The sequence below is a fragment of the Delphinus delphis genome, chromosome 19 (genome assembly GCF_949987515.2).
Source record: "Delphinus delphis chromosome 19, mDelDel1.2, whole genome shotgun sequence".
Taxonomy (NCBI): Eukaryota; Metazoa; Chordata; class Mammalia; order Artiodactyla; family Delphinidae; genus Delphinus; species Delphinus delphis.
In genome coordinates, this window is record NC_082701.1 from 11790922 (window position 1) to 11811562 (window position 20641).

The window sequence follows — 20641 nt, forward strand, 5'->3', positions numbered from 1 at the left end:
GCTGTGGGAGGTGCCGTGGCCGCCTGGGCTTTGCAGTTGGCTGGTAATCCTGAATCATCGTGAAGAACCTTCAGTGGGTTGCTCGGTCCAGGCACCATGCTGGGAGTAGTGTGTGTGCCTCATTTATCTCTAAACCTGCTTCACGAGGGGCCCTGGGTGTCCCAGCGGGTGGGGGAGGCTCAGAGCCATGAAGCAGCACATCGCAGCCCGTCCCGGGTGCCCGGCTGAGCCAGAGCCTGCTTGAGCTGGGCCCTGTGGCTTCAATCCTGCTTCTCTGTTTTTCCATTTGGGAGCCCTGAGGGCTTCGGGCGAGGGTTTTTAGCTTCTGTGCCACCACTTTCTCATTCGTGATTAGCTGGAACCAGAGAACCCTTCCTGGCCGCAGGGAGCATCAGGAAAGTGGTGGCTATGGTTGGTAGCTTTCAGGATGGAAAGTTCTTGGAGGAGCTGGAAGTCCGTGGAGAGGGCAGGGAGGCCCAGCCAAGGCCTCTGTTGCTGCCGTCTGATTTCCTGGGTGCTGAGTGGCCTGTGTACCCACCGGCATGACAGCCTCCCCAGCTGGCTCGTCCCACCCGGCGGAGGGCGGCAGGAGGAGAGGCAGCTCCAGAGTGTTCCGGGGCTGTGTCCCTGCTTGCTCATCGAGGCTCCTCGTCCAGCGGGGAGCCCAGCCCTGTGAAACTCGGGTCAGAGCCTTGTCGGGGACAAGGACAGGTCAGCGGCCCTAGAATGTTCTAACCAGTTGAGCAGTAACCAGATGATAAGAGAAGTGATGGTTGGGCCTTCATAGGGCGAGTGGGGATCGGCCCAGCGACTGGGTCTGCTCGGGCAGCCAAACAGAGCGCCACGGGTGCTTGAACAGCAGAGAGGTGTGTCTCATCTGAGGCCTGGAGGCCAGGGTCCAGGTGTGGGCAGGGTGGTTCCTCCTGTGGTCTCTCTCCTGGGCATGTGCAGGCCACCTTCTGCCTGTGTCCTCACATGGTCTTCCCTCTAAGTGTTGTGTCCTGATCTTTTCTTAGAAGGACACCAGTCCTATGGGAGTGGGGCGCACCCAGATGACCTCGTTTTACCTTGATTGTCTCTGTAAAGACTCCCTGCAAAAACAGTCACCAATGAGGTGCTGGGGTTAGGCCTAACACGTGAATTCTTAGGGGACGAATTCAGTCCCTGACACCCAGCAGCCGTAAGGCCCCCACCTCAAGGTGCAGTGGGCTGGTATGTGGGGGACCACATGCCCCGGGGCAGGGCTGAGAAGTCAGGCAGGTGTGGCAGGGCCTGGATGCTGGAAGGCGTCTGCGGCCTTGCAGCGTCCTGCTCCTCTGAAGTCGGGACTGGCCGGATGTGCCTCTGGATAGGAAGGAAGTGGCCGGGCTGGTGGGGCCCGCGTGTGGACCCTGCTGCGCGGCTCCTGGTCTGAGGGGGAGGCTCTCCCAGTGGCACAGACCCCACCCAGCACTCACTGGCCCCTTCTCCAACCTGAGCCCACTTGTGGCTTCCTGCCCCCAAGACCTATTCCAGGAGGGGTCAGTCGGGTTGGGGGCACCTGAGGATCCAGGTCCTGAGGGAGAGCAGGGGTGGGAGGCGGGTGTCCACAGCCCCAGGAATCGGTGATGGTGCTCGGTCCCTGAACGTGGGCCTCTGGGGCTGTGGGAGCTTGGCTGCCCCTTCCTCACCTTGCATCACCTATGCCCATCCCCTGCAGGGGCCCAGAAAGTTCCCGCCCTCAGATCAGGACCGGGAGAGTTGGCCAGAATTTTGTCTTTTTCCTGGTGTCGCCCACCCCGTGGCTCAGGGCCTCCTGGGCCCCCTGCCTCAGGGCCGTAGGGGTGATGGGAAGGGGTACCCGCCCCCACCTTGGTCCCTCCTCATGGGAGGCCGCCATGCTCCCTGGTGTCACTCTGGGCTCCATGCCAAAGACATAAGTTGTCACTTTATTCTAATGTTGGCAGCTTCCCCAGAAGCTGGCGGAGGCCGAGAACCAACGTTTCGCTGCAGGGCCGCTTGTCAGCCTCTCACGCCCCGGGGCGACCCTTTGGCCGGGCTGCCAGGCCAGCTGGAGCGCCCCCCCCAGCATGAGGGCCAGCTCGGCTGCCCCCCAGGCCTCTCCTCTGGCTCCCAAAAGAGCCAGCTGTGCTCCCACCGCCTACCCCTCTCTCGGCGGCAGGGGACTGTCCTGGGCAGCATGGGTGCCTTGATTCCTGATGCTGGGTCCTGCTGCAAATGCTCTTTTGTGCACCCTTCTTGAGAGGCTGTGGTGAGCTTGGCCTCTCTGTGCACTGGTGGGACCCTGGCCCTTGTCCCCGCTGGAGGTGGTTGGGCTGAGAACATGCATGCCTGGGGGCGGGGGAGGGGTGCTCTTGTGGTCTGTGGGGGGCTCATGGCCCATGGGGGGCGTCCATGGAGGACGTGGGGAGGGGGGCCTAGTGCTGTTAAAGTGAAATCAGCCGGAGTTGATCCCTGCTTGGTTTGTTCTTGTTCGTTCGGGGGACTTTTCTGCAGCCACCACCAGCTTTGACTGTCCTGTCCTCACCTCACAGGCCATTTCATTCTGGAAGCTGCTGCGTCCACTCACTTTGTCAAGTGCAGACCCATTGTTATCTTCTCTCTGGCTGTAACCAAGAGAGATCCAGTGCAAGTTCTGCCTCCTCCAGGAAGCCCTCCCAGCACTCACTGAACTCCAGTTGGTTTTCTTCCCTTAAGAATGGTCCCCAGGACAGATGTCCCAGTTAATATAGGGGAGCAGAGGCAGGAGTCATGCAGAGCTGCAGTGTGAGCTGGGCCCTCTGTCCAGAGCCTCAGGTAGTCGGTGCTCCTGTGGAGGGCAGTTACAGCAGGCAAGGACAAGCCGTCCCTTGAAGGACGGCTGCCACCTTCCCCTGGCAGTGCCTGGACAGTGGCCCCGCGTTGGATGTGGGTTGTTGGCTGCAAAGCTGGCGCCTGCTCTTCCTGCCACAGAGGTGGGATGAGAGGACAGGTGGTCAGAGGTAGTCAGGCACCAGGCCCCCCCCCTCAGATGACCAGGTATCCTGGCATCAGCCCTTGCCCTTGCTCTGACGTTGCTGGAACGTGGCTTGTGAGGGAGCCCAGGGCAGGCGGAGTTGTTGTGTGGCACCTGGTCCTGTCCTGCCTGCCTCGGTGACCTGTCCAGAGAGCATTGAGGCCCGTGTGGAGAAAGGGACAAGCTGGGCTGTGCAGCCAGCCTGTAGTCGAAGCCGGGACTGGCTCCACCAGGACCCAGAAGGCTGGCTCTTAGCCTCCCCGAGCCTCTCTCCATCCGTCTGTAAAATGGACAGTGGCGCCCCCCACCAGTCCAGTGAAGATTCGGGGTGATGGGGTGTAAGGCCGCCCCTCCCCAGATGGCAGATAGAGCCCAGCGAGGTCTCATCCCCTGAGTTTGTTATAACAGGCGTCGACTGTGTAGGGAGGATGCAGCCTGGCTTGGCCACGACACGCGTGCACACCCATACATGCACACATACGCACGTGTGCACTGGACGCAGGCAGACACCCCACCCTGCCTTCCTTGACTGCAGGAGGGCAGGAGGGGAAGCAGGAGGCACGTCACTTCCCTGTGTCAGCAGAGAAACTTTGCTCTTTGTTTGTGGCAGCCCTGCCAGGAAAGTGCTGGAGGGGGGCTGTCGCCAGGAACCAGAGCCGTGAGGGATAAATAGAATTCCCGCGCTGGCGAGTGGCAGACCCTGGGCGCGGGCGTGGGAGCAACTGGAGCACAGTCCCTGGACAGAGCCCCCTCTCTCCTTGCGACCCCAAATTGGGGATAGGGGCGTCCTGCTGCCCCTTGTCCTCACTGGCCAGGCAGACCCGTGATCCAGGTCACTCAAAATGGGCGTCACTGTGCAGACGCTGGGCTGCCCAGGAGCCCGCCAGGCAGGAAGTCCTCTGCGCTCACGGCTGCTGGGGTGCTGACACCACCGCCCCTGCAGCCAGGCCCGGCCCCTCCCATCGGCTCCCTGGACATGCAGGGCTGGAGGCCCGGGGTGGGGGTGGGCGGGCCAGCCCTACCGTGGAGATTTGGTTTAAGGCCTGGATTCCTGGGACTGCAGGGGTGGCAGGGACATCCAGTGTGGGGACATCTCGGCAAGAGGGCCACCATGAACCGCGCCTGAGCTTGCAAGAGTCTCCGGCAGAGATCCCTCCTCTCCCTGACCTTTCTGGGGCGCTTGTGTGGTGGGGTGGCAGGGAGCCCTTGTGGCAGCCCAGCTTCCTGAGGGCACCTCGTAGGCACTGAGCCAACCAAGGAGTGATAGAAGGTGCTGAGCGCAGTGCTTGGCCCACGCCCCCTGCAAGGGGGTCGCACACACAGTCGCCACGTGCCACGGCATGGCGTTTGAAGGGATTTGGTTTCATCTGCGTAGCACAGGTGTCAAGTTTGGAGAAGGTGCTGGTCACTGCCCACGTTGTCGGGTCTCTGTCCCGGCTGCGGAAAAGCGGTCTCAGGATGCAGAGCCTCTCCCAGGCCCTTGAGTTTCACGACAGGCGTTTCACGACAGAGGTGTGTGCGGGGAGGCCGCCCTCCTGGCCTGGCCTTCGTTTGCACACACCCTTTGGCGTCGATAAGGAAATGCATTCCCTTCCCTTTGGGAAGTAAACAGGTCTCCCTCTTCCCGCCCTCCGTGGGAGGACGTCTTGGGGTTTGCATCTCAGTTCCCTCCATTGCTCCAGTAAAGAGTCCCATGGAAAGACACCGTCGTTCCATCACTTCTGAAAAAGTATCATGGGGCGGGTAATGTGTAGCAGAGCCCCACGGCCTCCTCGCCATGGCAACCGTGCCTCTGTTGGCTTCCGGCTTCCCCTCCCAGGGCCCCCTGGTGCGTGGAGGGGCTGCGCAGGCCCCCTTGCAGTGGGCGTGGCAGGGCCCCACTCCAGGCTTCTGATGGTGGGTTTGGGCCCATCATGGGCCTAGCACGGCCCCCTGGGTCCAAATGCCTCTGCCTGAGCCCTAGGATGGCAGTGGACTCAGGCTCTGAGAGGCCCCCAGTGTCGGGGGCCCCCTCCCACAGAGAAATCCCCTGCAGAGAGGATCCCCCACCAGAGGGGCTAGGCCCTTTTTGGGCCACCAGGGTCCCTCCTGACAAGGTCGTCTTGGACCTGGCTGGTCTCTGGTGGTCGCGGTTCTAGGAGATCGGTGACCTGGAGGTGGATGGGAGCCCGCTCTCTGGCCAGGGCAGCATCTGTGAGGAGCAGGGAGGAAGAATAGCTTTTGGCCAGGGAAGGAGGGCCCCCCTGGGACACCAGCCCCACAGCATTTATGCCTCTGCCACTGCCTCCAGGCAGGCGAGTCAGCGGCACCTGTGTGACCCGGCAGTGCCCTGGCCAGGTGTCCTGGCCGACACCCCAGCACCCCTCCTGCCCTGCCCCTCGCTCCCACATTCCTCGTGCCTGAGCTCAGCAGCTGTGCTAAGGAAGCGAAACCTGGCGGCTGTCCCCGTGTGTCACTGGGCGGCCGTGGGTGGGTGCCGAGGTGACCCTCTTTGTTGGCCTGGGTGGCTGCTGGCCTATTTCCTGCTGTCATTGAGGATGTTTGGGGCTCTAGGGAGGGAGCTGTGGAGCTTCCTCTCCTGCCCCCGGGATGGGTGGGGGCTGCAGTCCTAGAGCTCTGCAGCCCAGGTCTGCCCTCACATATTCCCACCCTAGGGCCTTTTTCAGCCCTGTGCCCATCGCTGCAGCGAGAAATGCATCTTACACTGAAATGCTGTACACACGCGCGAGCACATGCACAGATGTGCATGTGCATGTCTGGAACACCAGAATCGGGGACAGAAGCCACCCTTACTGGGTCTATACCCTGCTTTCGGTCCATTTCCTTTGAGCAGACACATGCGCCCTCCAGTGCTTTTCTGCCCCGACACAGGTCTGGGTGGCGCTGAGCAGCGAGGCTGAGGGCTCAGCCAGCCTGTGCGTGTACCCTTGGCAGACAGCCCCACACTGAATTCCCCTCCGCGCCCTGCCCGGACGCCAGTCCCTCGTCTGCTGCCTGTTACGTGACATCCCTGCCCTGACTGCTGGGCACTCCTCAGACTGGATGCATCCAGACTTGGGTTCCCCCCTGCAGAGTCGTCCCCAGACCACTGAGCTTCGTACTGCCCCCTGACCCCATCCCACACTGCAGTGGAGCCAGCTCTCTGATCCACCTTCACATCTTAGGTTTCTGTGCAGCTCTGAGGGGTCTCCCGCGTCTGTGCGGTCTCAGCTACAACCTGGGCTCCCTGGAGCAGTCAGGGGTACATTTCCTTTTGAAATGTAGTTGGATCGACCCTCGGCTTCCTGTCAGGGAAAGCAGGTGTCCCTGCCACGGGCTGCGAGGCAGTAGGTTTGGGCCATTAACTGCACACTTCCTGCCTCTTCTTACCTCCCGCCACCCTTTACCCTGCTCCTGGCATCCTGTCCCTGACACCAGCAGGCCCTGGCCTTGGGGCCTTTGCATGCCCCTGCCTGCAGCCCTCCTCTCTCGACAACATGCTTCTCTCCCCTGCTGTCCCCTGAGCCGTGTCCTGCTGTCTCGTTCTCCAGGTACGGGGTCCTGCCCGGTGTGTGAGGTGGGCCTGCCTTCCCTCTCGGGACTTTGTCCCATGGGGTCACTGCTGCGTCCCCCTGTGTGCCTCAGCCCCGGTGCAGCACGTGGCAGGTGCCCTCGCCTTTGTCGTGTCCAGAAAGGAAGGTGCACCTGCTCTCTGGACTCAGGCATGTGTCAGGTGTATCTCCTTCCCAGGTTCCCTGCACGGCGTAGAGCAGGTGGGCACCCAGCCCCGGGTGTTAGGAGGTGGTGGCTCAGGCTTGGGGTCTCATCACCCTTGGGCACAGGTCTCTGTTCCTCTTTGTGCTGACACTCCAGGCTGCTCCTCAGGGTGGGCGACAGAAGTAGTGGGTTTTTCTGGAGCCCAGATCCCACAGCCCTTCTCGGAATCCATTGTCGGTCCTGCTGGCTGAGGGCCCGGAACAGGGATAGAAGGGTGTTACCTGGGGCCGGGGCTGCCTTTGGCCTGTTGGCCGGGATGGGGCGGGCACTGCCTCTGTTCATGCAGAAGCACCTGGGGCTCTGCGGTCTGCCCACGGGGCCAGGCAACTTTCCCTCCCTGGTGACGTTTCTCTCTTACCCTGCGGAAAGATCAGACACATATCACGATAATTGACCCGAAGATGTAGGATGTGGCCGAGGTGGGGTTCTCCTTAGAAGCTCCTTGCAGTGTTCTTGCTGGCTGGGGTTGGCACCCAACCATCAGGGTACATTACCCAGTAGCGCTCACGTTTGGCTGTTGTTTGTGTGTGCCTGTTTTTATGCCTTGTAATTAAAACATTTATTTGGCCTTCGCAGTGAAAATCTAATTTCTTCAGTCTAAGGACTAGTGGTATTGGCACCAAGACTTGAGTCCATCAGGCGAGCGGATCCAGAGCCTGCTGGATTATTCATCGTGTGGTGTTTGCAGTCAGGCTGTGCATTGCTCTAATCAGAGCTGACGTTTCGTAATTGATGTGTTGAATGAAGATCGTGGTGGGAGGGGGCTCCAGGCAGCGATGAACCCTTTGTGTGTGGCCTGCGGAGGGACCTTCCTCGCTGACTCAGCCCTGCCAGACGGGGTAATGGCACCTCAGCGCAGCATATCTGAGCGCCGGATGTATGTCGGGTACTGCCCCACGTGTCATACGCATGCTCACTTGTTTAATCTGCAAGGCCCCTATGGAGCAGGTTCTGTTCTTTCCCCCATCGTACAGGTGTCAAAACTGAGGCTTGGGAAGGTCATTTGCCCAAGGACATTCAACAGGGGCAGAGCTGGGATTTGGACCCGGGGCCCGGCCATGGCTTCGTGGTCTTGACCCCGCATGTGATGCTTGTGGGATTTTCCCCTCGCCGTTCAGGCCCCCAAGCCGCCGGGTGCCTTGCCTCTGATGCCGTTCCCTGCTCTCTTCCAGACCATCATGGAGCAGTTCAACCCCAGCCTGCGGAACTTCATCGCCATGGGCAAGAACTACGAGAAGGCGCTGGCAGGTGAGGCTGACGTCCCTGGCCCGCGGGTGCGAGTGAGGACATCTCAGTAGGTGGACAGCTCCTGGGGCCTGATTAGGGAGGGACTGCGGTGTTTCCAGAAGCACACCGTGGCAGAGTGAAGGTGGAGGTGCTGCACCACGGAGGGCCATGATGTTTAGCGCACACTGTGGACATGGGGCCAAAAGTGGCAGGATGGTTCCAACCCTGGAGCTGGGGGGATCGGCCTGCACATTTCAGGCCGATGGTGGTTCCTTTCCTGAAAGCATCACCCAAGGACATCTTACCCCCGGGGGTTTTCTCTCAGAGTGACGTAACTTCATTCTCAGCTGCCCAGCGTCGATGGCCTAGGGTGAATCCGTCAAGGCCCGGCCTGGGGTCTCCCACTCACGTGCCCCAGCCCTTGGACATGAGGCACAGGCCTCCTTCCAGGCTCCTCCACCCCCACCTGGGCCCCCAACAAAGTTCTGTGGAGGGGGGGCCTGGAGGTGTCCTCCCTTCCCCATCTTCCTGGACTGCCCCATAGGACAGAGCCCCTCAGCTGTCCTCGGCCGCCCCAAGGCCAGGCCTGGGCCCGCTAGGCTTTCCTTTCATCTCTTTGAAGGAGCCCACCCTGCCCGGCAGCAGACGCGCTCCAGCTGCTGGGGTGCGGAGCCCGCACGCACTTCCAGACTGCAGAGCAAATTGCGTGTGCTTAATTGAAAACTACCTAAATAAAATGTGATCAAGTGTCCAGTAATAAGTCCCTAACTGGGTTCTGGAGAAAACGGATTAGAAATAGTAATTATGCTGCTGGCGGGTGCTCCCCATGGTCCTGCTCCAGAGGCGCCCTCGTCCTCCTTCCAGCGTGAAGTGCAGCTGGGGGGGCTCTTCTGATGAAGGAGTTTGTGGGCACACCCGGGGTCTTGAAGGGTCTCCGAGTTCTTGGAGGAAACTCCATCCCAGGCAGTGGGCAGCGGGCACCAGGTGTGGTCCCAGGAAGTCAGCAGGCCCGGCGCTTCCCGTGCCAGTCCCTTGCGAAGTCAGGTTAGAGCAGAAGTTGCCCTGGGAAGTGGTGTGAGTCCCCCGGCTCCGTCCCGGTGGTGCTGCCTTTAGCCCACTTTGAGCGTGTGACTCACTCCCACTTACTTGCTCTCTCTGAGACCACAGACGGGGACAGAGTCCTCAACCCAGGTTGGCTGGGGGGGGTCTTCCTGCCGACCTACTTTGCAAGTCTCCTGCCTGGGGTTGGTGTTTGTCTCGTCAAGACACCAGGCCTTGTGGTCAGGGTGGCACACTGCGATTTGACTTGAAAAGCTCTGGACCCAAGCGGTACACTGTGCTCTTACACAGAGAAGGAGCTCTCAGGATTGGAACGAGAGAACATCAACAAGAAACGGGCTTAGGTCCTGCCGGGGCTGGAGCCTGCTGGGCACAGGGGAGGCGGCTGACTGCCAGGCAGGCAGGATCGCCGAGTAGGTGCTGCGGGTGTTGCTACTTCCCAGCGAGGGAAGTGACTGCCCCTTGCTCTTCTCTCAGGTGTGACGTATGCTGCCAAAGGCTATTTCGATGCCCTGGTGAAGATGGGCGAGCTGGCTAGCGAGAGCCAGGGCTCCAAAGAACTCGGTAAGACCCCTAAATGTGGCAGAGACCCCGGAAGTCCCTGAAGTCGTTGGATGTCCCCATGCCGATCTGGGACCCCGCCCTGTCCTGTGTCTGGTCCTTTGATTTGGGATCAAGTTTTCCCTGTACAACAAGGGAAGACTTCCTAAAATGGCAGTTCCCTTGGAGCTGGCGAGGACTGTGGGGCACACACCCTGCTGAGAATGGGGCGCACCGGGCGGCTCCAGGTCCCCTGAGAAGCACGGTGTGGGGATGAGGAGACAGGCAGATCCACGTTTACGGGGGTGTTTGTGGCAAAACTTGAATGGTTGGCATAGGGGAGCCATGTGAAAAGTTGGACTCAGATGATGGTCTTTAATGGTGTGGGGAAAGGTTCTTGGTATAAAAATGAGCCAAAAAGGAAAAAAAAAATGAGCAAAAAAGGATGCAAACCCATAGCATGGTGTGACCAGATTTTGTAAAAATACACTGGGGGCCGTTTGTCTCATAATACAGGAGGAGACCCCAGAAGCTCAGCAGGTAGAATTCCTGGGATGGGTTGTCTTCTTTATGCTTTTACTGGGTTTTGCACATTTCCAGCATGAGCTCACGTTACTTTTATAGTCGGGGCACACAGTGTGAAATGGCAAGAGCTGTGGGCTCCCTTGGAGAGGCTCTCGGTTGTTGGCAGGTTGGAGGGTGTTTGTTTTCTCTGTGTGTCCATTAATTCCAGCTCCCAGAGGTGCCTCTGTCTTATCTATGGTGCGGCCTTTAGCAGAGGCTGCCCGCTCTCGCCCGCAGCACCGCCCTTCAAACTTTTCACACCGCCCTACCCCGTAAGTCAGGCCTGCCCACTGCCGGGCTTTGTGGTGCCCTCTGCTGCTCCCTGTTTGAGGACACGGTGGCCCAGCTGGCCCTGCCGTCCCGGCCCTGGGTCCACACCTTCCCCAGCAGGCCTGCCAGGTGTGTGTGCTGTGTGTCGTGACTGCCACCCCGGCAGAGCAACAGTGGCGTCCGGGTTTTCCTGAGAACAGAGAACAGTGTAAAAGCCAGACACAACTATGGGACCTTCCTGGGCTGGGAGCAGGGGCAGGCGACCATGTGCAGGCGAGGCTGGGCGGAATGAGTGACCAGGGCTGGACTCCTCATGTGGGCTGGGCTCTGCTCACCTGGATGTGGGCCTTTCTTCAGTGTCTACAGAGCTGGCTGGTGTCCGGCTCTGTGGCTCTAGAGGGAAACCTGCTGGCCTCTTGGGGATGCTCAGCTGACCTGCCCTGGGCAGCCCCGTGAGGACATGGAGGCCGGGGTGCTGTGGTCAGGCCTGCAGGCTCGGCCTGGCTGGTGACGTGTTGGATGTTTGGGCAGATGGAGGCCTGGACCCCTTTGTGATCAGCGATGGCCGTGAACCAACCGACTCTGAGCTCAGAGGCCACGCATGGGCCCCGCCCAGCACTCCTGGGCATCCCGGCTGCGACTCCTGCAGCCACTGTCTGGACCCCTTGGAAGAAAGTTGGGTGTTGTGTGTGATCCTGTGTGTTTATACACGGCTCCTGTCTGTGAAAGGGGCGCTTTCCTATCGTGGTTAATCGTGGTGGCCTTCTCCCCGCAGTCACACACACGTGTGGAAGGGGAGGGTCTGTCCACGGGGAGATCGGGTCCCACGTGGCCCCATAGTGAGGGTGGGCATGTGCGAAACCGCAGTGAGATTCCTGTGGGCAGAGTCCTTGGGAGTTGTTGCTACAGCAGGCCCCGTGAGCAGGACAGCAGGCAGACTTCTGCTGTGGAGTCCGCACATGGAAGGGGCGGGCGGGGGGTTGGAACATCCCTCCACCCACCACTCTAGGAGCTGTCTGGGCTCCGGCCTGAATCAGGGAGCTTCTGGTTTACTTGTGGGTTTTTGAACTCTCTCCAGGGGCTTTTGGGGCTTTGTGCATCTGCAGAGGTGGCTGGTGAGGACTCTGTTTCCTCTACTCCCAACGGTTCTGACACCAGATGTGGGTTTTCCTGCACCAGCCAGCCCTCCAGTTTCTGAGGACCCCAGCTGGGCGTCCCATAGTTCAGCTCACTTCTGACACCATCTACCCAGGGTCAGTGCAGACCCACAGGGTGAGGGCCCCATCCCGAGGGGCTGCCCCCCACCCCATAGGCTGGCACAAGTCATGGGTCCCCAGTTCACCACAACTCTGTCCAATTTGGCTACAAATCGGGTTCCCACCACTCCCTCCTCAGACCTGGTAGTTTGCTGGAGCGGCTCACGGGACTCGGGGAGGCTTACTTCAGAGTCCCAGTTTGTTGTAAAGGGTATAACGAAGGACCCAGGTGAACGGCCGGAGGAAGGGCTGCACAGGGCAAGGTCTGGGAGGGTGCCGAGCGCAGGAGCTTCTGTCCGCGTGGAGTCGGGGTGCCCCACCCTCCCAGTCCATGGCTGTGTCCATCACCCTGGAAGCTCTCTGAACGCAGTGGTTTAAGGGTTTCCAGGCATGAACGATTGTTGGCTCTGTCTCCAGCCCCTCTCCCAGAGGATGGGGGTGGGGCCCAAAGTGCCACTTCTAGCCCTGGCTCGGTCTTTCTGGTGACCACCCCCATCCAGGAGCCCACCCAGAGTTGCCTCATTAGAACAAAGGATGCTGCTATCACCAGGAGATAACAAGGGATTAGGAGCTCTGTACCAGGAACGGGGGCAGAGACCAGTGTGCATTTCTTCTCAGGTCACTGTCAGCCCTGCTCTGGGAACTGAATTTTTTCTTTTGGCGACAGCTTTACTGAGATGTAATTCACATGCCATACAACTCAGCACTGAAAGTGTACAATTCACTGGTTTCTGATGTATTCACAGAGTTGTGCAACCATCACCATATCTAGTTCCCAAACTTTTCCTAACCCGCAAAATGTAAGCCGTCCCCATTAGCAGTCCCTCCCCCTCCCCCAGCCCCTGGAAGCCACTGATCTGCTCTCTGTGTCTGTGGCTTTACCTGCTCTGGACGTTTCGTATGGATGGAAGCGTGCACTGACCCATTGTGACCATTTGTGTCCAGCTTCTTTCAGTTAACATGTGTCTTCGAGGTGCATCCACGTTGTAGCGTGTCGGCTCCATTCTTTTTATAGCTGAATAATATTCCATTGTGTGGATTCCATTCCCCAGTTGATGAACATCTGGGCTGTTTCCATGTTTTGACCAGTTTCCATAGCACTGGTGTCAGCAGTCGGCACAAGTGTCTGTGTGGACACTTCATGTATGCCTGGGAGGGGAACTACTGAGTCACACGGTTGGAGTTGAATTTATATTAAAGCAGCACACACCCTGGTTTAAAAATAAGTCTCCCTGCCCCCCACGTGCCGAGGCCCTCTTCTCAGCCCTGCATGTCGTCTGCCTGTGTTTGCTTCCATACATGTAAACAGGCAGGTTTGTGCTGCTGTTTTTCATGTTTTTTTTTTTTTTTTTTTTAATTTTTCGGCTATGCCGTGCGGCATGCGGGATCTTAGTTCCCCGACCAGGGAGCAAACCCGCACCCCGTGCGGTGGAAGCACGGAGTCTTAACCACTGGACCGCCAGGGAAGTCCCTGTGCTGTTCTTTTTAATTTTGGACATTATTTAATTAATGTTTTTCTAGGAGATTTGGATTTAGCATTTTTATACCACTTCTCACCCCACCCAATAGAACGATGACAACTTTCGCTTAAATCGGTGTCCAGTATAGCCTTTGTGCGGTGCTGGCGGGAATACTCAGCTCAGACAGAGCAGTCTGACTGCAGTGCAGCGGACTGCACGTCTGAAGTGGAAGCATGATGAGATGGACATGCGTGCACACCTGCCTAGGTAGTGCACACCTGCCCAGCTAGCAAATGGCCCTGTCACCCCCAGCATTTCCTGGGGCCCCCCAGAAAACCTCGTGCCTTTCTCCCTCCGTGCCCCCCACCCCTTGCCAGGCAACCACTGCTGTGTATTCTGCCCTGAGACTCGGTGTGCATTTGCTCAAGTTTTGTGTAAATGGACTCGAGTAGTGTGTGCTGTGCTCTCTCTTGGTCTGGCCTCTTTTATCTCATGATTGTTTTGAAAGTCATCCCAATGTTCCACGTACCTCCAGACCATCCTGCCTTCGTGGCAAGTAGTTTCCGCTCCGTGGAGGTGACCCGTTGTTTATACATTCTTCCGTTGATGGACATTTGGGTTGTTTCCAGTTTGGGGCATTTCCATGTCTGCATTTCTCTAACGAAGTAACGACATCGAGCATCTTTTCACATAGTGTTTGCTGTTTGTTTATCTTCTTTGGTGAAATGTTTCTTCAGATCTTTGTCTCCCTTTTTTCAGTTGGGTTTTTGTCTTATAATTGAGTTGTAAAAGTTCTCTGTGGGGGACTTCCCTGGTGGCGCAGTGGATAAGAACCCACCTGCCAATGCAGGGGACATGGGTTCAATCCCCGGTCCGGGAAGATTCCCACATGCCGCAGAGCAACTAAGCCCATGTGCCACAACTACTGAGCCTGAGCTCTAGAGCTAGAGCCCATGCTCCGCAACAAGAGAAGCCACTGCAACGAGAAGCCCGTGCACCGCAACGAAGAATAGCCTCTGCTCGCCACAACTAGACAAAGTCTGTGCGTAGCAACAAAGACCCAACATAGTCAAAAATAAATAAAATTAAATCTTATATAAAAAAAAAGTTATCTGTGTATTCTAGGTTGAAGTGCTCTCTCAGATACATACTTTGCAGATATTTTCTCCCAGACTGGCCTTTCATTCTTGTCACAGTAGTTTATTTATTTGTTTGGCCGTACCACATGGCATGTGGGGTCTTAGTTCCCCAACCAGAGATCGTACCCCCTGCAGTGGAAGCGTGGAGTCTTAACCACTGGACCGCCAGGGAAACCCCTGTCACAGTGGCTTTAGAACAGAAATATTTAATTTTAATGAAGTCCAGTTGAGTGATATTTTTTCTTGAACTGTGGTCCATAGGTTTTTGTTACTATTTTGACAACTTTGTTTTTGCTGGAGTTAATAATTGCTTCCCTTCATTTGCATAGTGGTCAGTTTGCGATCATTAACTCGCTCCCAAACCCAAGACCGTGCTCTGGGACTCCTCCCTGCCGGCCGCAGTCCCGTTGATCTGGCTGCTTCTTCCCCTCTTGGAACTTGCCTCCCGGAGCCCCGACCTGCTCTGATACCCTGGGCCGGTGGCTGGGCCATGCATGGGACACCCCTTCTCCAGTCTGGGACCATGTTTTCTGGGTCGTGGGTCCTGTTTTACTCCCTCAATTAGGGAGATCATCCTTCCTTTTAATGGTTCCTTAGCGGGAAGAGGGGAAATAACGTTTCTGAGCCCATGTCTGTCTGCGGGTGTTTCTCTACCTCGCACTGATGGCTTAGAATTCCAGGTGGGAGACCGCCTTCCCTCGGGGTCCTCACCCCCGTCCTCTGACTTCTGGTGTTGCAGTCTTCACTGTCGTTTTGGCTGATTTTTTTTTTTTTTTAACCGTGAGTTTTTTGTTTTTCCCTCCTGGAAGCTTTTGAGATCTTTGTCCTTGGTTGGCTGTTGTGAAATTTCCAGACGTAGCTCCAGTGTGTATGTTGGGGGAGGGCCCAAGGGGGCCTGGAGAACAAAGCATCCCAAGGGTGGGTGTGGTGTGTGGCCTCCCGGGCCACAGGAGGGGGCAGGGGTTAAGCTGCAACTCCGACCTTGGGTGAGGCCAGCAAGGGCACCAGGAGGGGCGGAGGACAAGAGCAAGGGTATGTCCACAAGTGCAAGGTGGACAAAAACGAGGCATTCTGGCAGAAATGGGAAAGTCTGGAGAGGAGGGAGGGGGGCGAGGCTGGGGGAAGGGGGCAGGGCCTGGCAGGAGCTGGGGCTTCTGGCCGTGGGAAGCTGGGTTTGTGCAGCCTGCTTGTTGTACCCGCATTCCGATCCGCCTGTTGCCTGCAGTAGCGGGTGTTGCGTTTTCACTGCTGTAGAATATTCCGTGAACACGTGATGAACACAGTGTATTTCTCTGTCTTCTCGATCGGCGCTTGGGTTACTCCCGGTGGGGGTGGGTTTGCTGCTCTGAACGAGCTAGTCCTCAGGACCATGATGCCAAGCCCACCGTGGGGTGACCTCCACGTGGTTCCACAGCAGCCGCTGCCCCGGGGCTCACCGGTGTGACGCCACGGGGCTCTCCCTTCTGGCCCTGCTGTCCTCCCACATGACCGGTGTGTGAGGGTTCGCGTTGCTCCTGTCTGAGTGAGGCTGGGCACCGCTGCCTTCTATTCCCGTGCCCTCGTGTCCCCCTCTGTGTGGGCGAGTCCCACCCGGCAGGCCACCCAAACCCCAGGCGCCGAGGCAGCAGCTCTGGTCCACCTGGTGCTGGAGGGGAGGGGAAAACCAAACCGGGACCAGCATCTCGGATACCAGCAGGACAATTGTTTCCGCTTTGTTGTAACTTGGGGCGTGCTGGGTGCCGGTGTACCAGGGGCCAATGACCCAGCCCAGGGGGGATGCCCGTCCTGGGGCTGCCCTGCAGTGACCTGAGAAAGCTGAGGGCTTCCAGGTCCTTCTGAGCTTTGAGGCCCTGGTAGAAGTGGCAGAAATTTCAAATTGGGGACCTTGGCTCTTGGCTGGAGTGTGGTGGGGATTGGGGTTTGGTGGTGCACTTTGGCCACTGTCCTCATGGAACAGTGTCACTGGGTCACTTGCTAGGAAACGTTTTCTTCTCAGTTTCTTGGTCTCGTTAGCTCTGCCCGTGGCCCTGGGCATCTGTATGAGCTCCCCGTCCCCAAAAGCTGGTCGGGACCCCAGGTAGGGGGGCCTGTGCTGAGTCCTGAATTATCTGAATCTTGGGCATTCACTGACAGGCTGTTTGGTCTGGCATGTGGCCCATGTTTATAGGTTTCTGTTATGTTTGAAGAGAACATATGTTCCCTGCTTATTCCGATTCTGGGTGCAGGGTTCCTAATTGTGTTCAAATCTTCAGTAATTCCACCTCCTAATTAGTAAGTGAGAGGCATTTTTCTTACTCGCCAGGAAGGTGGGCTCATCAGTTTCTCCGTGAGGTTTTTGCTTTATGTGTTTTCCAGCTGAGTTATTGAGTGCGTAAACTACAAGTTATGTGCGGTCGTGTTTTCCTGACAGGCTGAACTTTATGAGGGGAACTCCTCTGTTCTCAGTAACCCTGTTTTCAGTCTGTTCTGTTTCATGCTGAATTTGTTTTCCTCCACCCTTCCTGTCTGCAGCCCTGGGGAATTACTCGTTTCTGACCACTTTCTTCTCGATAGACCTTACTCCCCAGGATGGAAGGGAAGAGATGCAAGGTCTCTGCTGTCCTGGGGATCAACCAGAGCCCTCAAGGGGTGAGTGCCTCTGGGGAGGTGGTGCTCCAGCCGAGGTGTGGCAGCAGCCTGGAGGGAGCTCTGCTCACACTGATGACATCCTGAGCCAGGCGCCGGGCTTCTGACCAGAGACTTAATCTCGAGGCCCTGCAAAGTGGGGCTTCATCTGCCCTCTTGCTGCCCACTTCCTGCTGGGATCCCTCTGGGTGTGGCCCCTGATGGTCTTGGGGTCAGGGATTGCCAGGCAAGCAGTGGCAGACACCCCGGCCACTCCCCGGTCCCCCTCCTTCCTCCGCTGATCCCTGCCCCGTTCTACCAGCTCTTCTTGCCTTTTCTTTGCCACGAAGGGCAGGAGCTGTATGGCTCCCGCTCTGCTCCCTGGGCCAACAGCCCACTAGGACGGTGTGGGAATCAGCCATGCCAACCCTCGTCTAATGCGTCGGGGGTACTGCACCCCCTCCCCATCTCCCTACGAGCCTTGCGCTGCATCCTTCCTGCATAGAGTGAGGGTCCCGAGCAGCACATCACCCCCCCCGCCACGTCAGCCAACCACGTACTGCCCAGAGCTGCACCCCTTATCACCAGAGCAGAGGCTTCTGACGTGAGGTCTCCTGCTGTGAGCGAGGCTGAGGCCTGTGGAGGTCAGAAGTCACAGCCCAGTCGCTGTGCTGCTGCCCCTTTGTTCCTCGTCCCTGTGGAGAGCGAGTGGCCACTCTGCCTTTGGTCCCGTGGCCAGGAGGCGGCTTGGGGCTGCAGCTCCAGACCTCACAGAGGAGACGGCCTCTCATCTTCACTCCACTCGGCTCTGGGTTCGCTTTGATAGGCAGGCTGCTTAGTCGGGGTGCAGGGATGCCCGCCTTCCCCATCGCCTCGCCGCCCTCTCATCCCCCGCCACCAGCCACTCACACTTGCCGTGGACTTGTCTCCCTAACCGCCCCCCTCACGGCTCCGTTGAGGCACACCTGGTGCCGCCCCCGTCTCTTTGATCTGTGTACTCGGGGCAGCTTTTCCGAGGCCCTGTCTGCTTGCTTTCCTCACGGATTTCTGTGCTCGTGGGACTGACCGGCAGCTCAGGGCAGCAGGGGTGTCCCATCTGGGTCCGAGGCTCCAGGCCAGTCCCCGGTGTGTGCAGACCCAGGCCTTCCCCAGGCCAAGGAGCCAGGATGGTGGCCCAAGGGAGGGTGACCCTGATTACAGCACCCCGCGGGGGCTCACTCTCCAAACTCGTTGACCACAAACTTGGGGGTTTGCTAAGATCTGGGAGTGAGCATGTTTTCATGTTTGTTTCTCCTGCTTCTGTCTCTACCTTGAGCCTGGGGGCCACAGGGCAGAGGGGGCAGGTGGCTCCTTTGCTGCTGGCCACAGCAGGGTGCACCCAGCCTCTCCCCGTCCCCCTGACACGGGCAGCCTGAAATGCCAGCATGGTGGGGAGCATGGCGCAGAGTGGGCATTTCCAGACTGCTCCGGCCTGGGCTCCGGGGCTGCTCGGGGAGGAGGTTGGATCTCCAGGCGGGCAGGCTCCTTTTGCCCTGAAGGAGGGAACAGTGCAGATGCTGTCCTTTTATCCTAGGCACTGTCAGCAGTGCCATGTCCCCTCTGGGCTCTCCCATTGCCTTAAGCTTTAAGTCACAGGACACTCAGGTCACGTCAAAGCAGAGAGAGCAGGTGGAGACCCCCCCCACCGGTGCCTGTCACCTACTGGCACAGACCAAGTACGGCGGCATCTCAGCCGCGCCCTGTCACTGTTCCCCTGGGGTGATCCCGATGGCACCCCGTCGCTTCTCCATCCAGCCTCCGTGTGCACCGTCGGCAAGCCCGGCCTTGGCCATGGGGCTGAAAGCACACAGGTACCCCAGTCCAGGCAGTGGACAGGCTGGCTTCCGGGCCCTCTGCTCCAGCATCATGGCCACGCCGGATGGGCCTGGTGCAGCATCAGTCTCTGTTGTCCTGCTTGCTGGATTCTTCCCCAGTGTTGGCTCCTGGGGTGCCCTGCTCCTGGGGGTGCCACCATGGACCTTGACCTCATCCTTGGTGCAGGGGAGGCCACTGTCCTGTCCCCCTCCCCGAAAGCCGTGCCACCATCTGCAGGAGCCCCCAGGGAGCTGGCACTCCTGAGCACATCCTGCCCGCTGGGTGGCCCCCTGCAGCCAGGCCCCCAGCTCTACTCCCCAAAGCCACTGTGCAAAGAGCAGGGCTGAGCCCAGCACAAGCAGGAGTAGGAGGTGGAGGCCAGAGTCCAGTGCACCTGGGCTCTGGGCACAGTGCTCAGGTGGGCAGGTGACTCAGGGGCTCTGTGCCAGAATCATTCATGCAAGAAAAGAGGGTCAGTCAGCTGCCCTGTGTCTGTGCAGGAGGTTACGGTGACATATCCTGTGGAGCATTCTAGGCGTTCCTGGCCGGCAGCACTAACATGAGGCCATCATTGCAGCGAAGGGCCCAGCCTGCCCTGAGCCCTCTGTTTCCTCCGTGCGTGGCCGACCTTCATGCTGGGCCCGTCCCTCCCGAGCCTGTGTCCGGGGCCTCTGCCAGAGCCTCACCTGGACATTTCGTCCATCTGCGCAGCCGAGGGCCAGCGGCTGAGCGGCTGTTCTGTTTGGGCCTCACCATCTCCTGAGGCCTCTGTTGCGTTCTCTGCCTTTGAAGAGCCCGCTTGTTTGTGATCCCGGGCATGTGTGTGCTTGCAGGTGCCCTGGGCCTGTGCTTGGCTGCCACCTGCCTGCACCCATGCTGGTATCTGCACCGCACCCATGAGAGAGCAGGAGCTCCGTGCTGGGCGGGGCCTCAGGGCAGGAGGCGGCTCCCTGCGCCTGAAACTGCGCCAGGTTTGGCCGCTGAGTCACTGGATTAAGGTGTGGCCTGAACACTCCCCTGGCGTTTGGCTGCTGTCCACGCCCAGCTACCTGAGTGAAGAACCGAGGCAGGCAGTCCCATGCCACCTTTGGAGACTCGCCCTGTGGGACTTGGCTACCTCTTCTGGTTCCTGTAGATGCCGGCTGACTTTCCCACGACTGCCTCATGCTTAGAGGCACGGGGTGGCCCTTTCCTGCGTGTGGGTCACTGAAATGCAGGGGCCATGTGACCCCAGGGGCCTTTGAGCCTGTTGCCGGATAGTTTCCTTGGCAGAGGTAGTTCTGAGATGGTGCCACAGGCCATCCACCAGGTCGGGGGGCTGCCCACCAGGTTGGCTCCTGTGCTCCCTGTGAGGCCGGGAGGTTGTCGGGCTGCATCACGGCCCCTTCCATGTCATGCAGAGCTGTCAACACCTGGCTGGGGAGCCCGAGTGTGGCCCTGCCTTCCCTGCAGGTGGGGGACGGTCTGTCTCACGTCCACGTGCTGTCAGACCCTAACAGCAGGACCCACCTTTGACTGCTAAACCTGACAGCCGCCACTTGGAGGACTTAATTACAGCCGCACAGTGGGAGGCAGGTCGATTTCACATCCCTGAGGGTCCCGACTCAGAGGCCCCACGTCACCCTACACTGTGGTCCCATGATGGCCTGGCGTCCCCAGGCTGGCCTGGAGTGGACTCCTTCACCTCCTCTTCCCAGCTGATAACACCAGCAGCCCCCGCCATGGCACATGGAAGGAGTGTCCTTTAGCCCCTGGGAGAAGTGGCCGGCACACGGGCGGTCACTGGAGCCCCAGGAATAGGGTCCACGCTCTCCTGGCCTCCCTCAGGCCTCGAGCAGATCTTGACACCAGGCAGGTATTTTGCAGAGTCGCGGCCCTCGTGTCCGGCTTTGGGTGGACGCTAGACCGGTCAAAGCC

General features: G+C 58.9%; 1 protein-coding gene across 4 annotated transcripts in view; it reads left to right on the forward strand.

Moving 5' to 3' along the window:
• The window catches only part of BAIAP2 (BAR/IMD domain containing adaptor protein 2), a 70955-nt gene that overhangs the window by 7425 nt on the left and 42889 nt on the right, over positions 1-20641 (forward strand). For all 4 annotated transcript variants that reach the window (XM_059997502.1, XM_059997499.1, XM_059997500.1 and 1 more), the window contains exons 2-3: positions 7924-7999; positions 9515-9601. In XM_059997502.1, coding sequence (XP_059853485.1) covers positions 7924-7999; positions 9515-9601 — 163 coding nt within the window. The remainder of the gene's footprint in view (positions 1-7923; positions 8000-9514; positions 9602-20641) is intronic.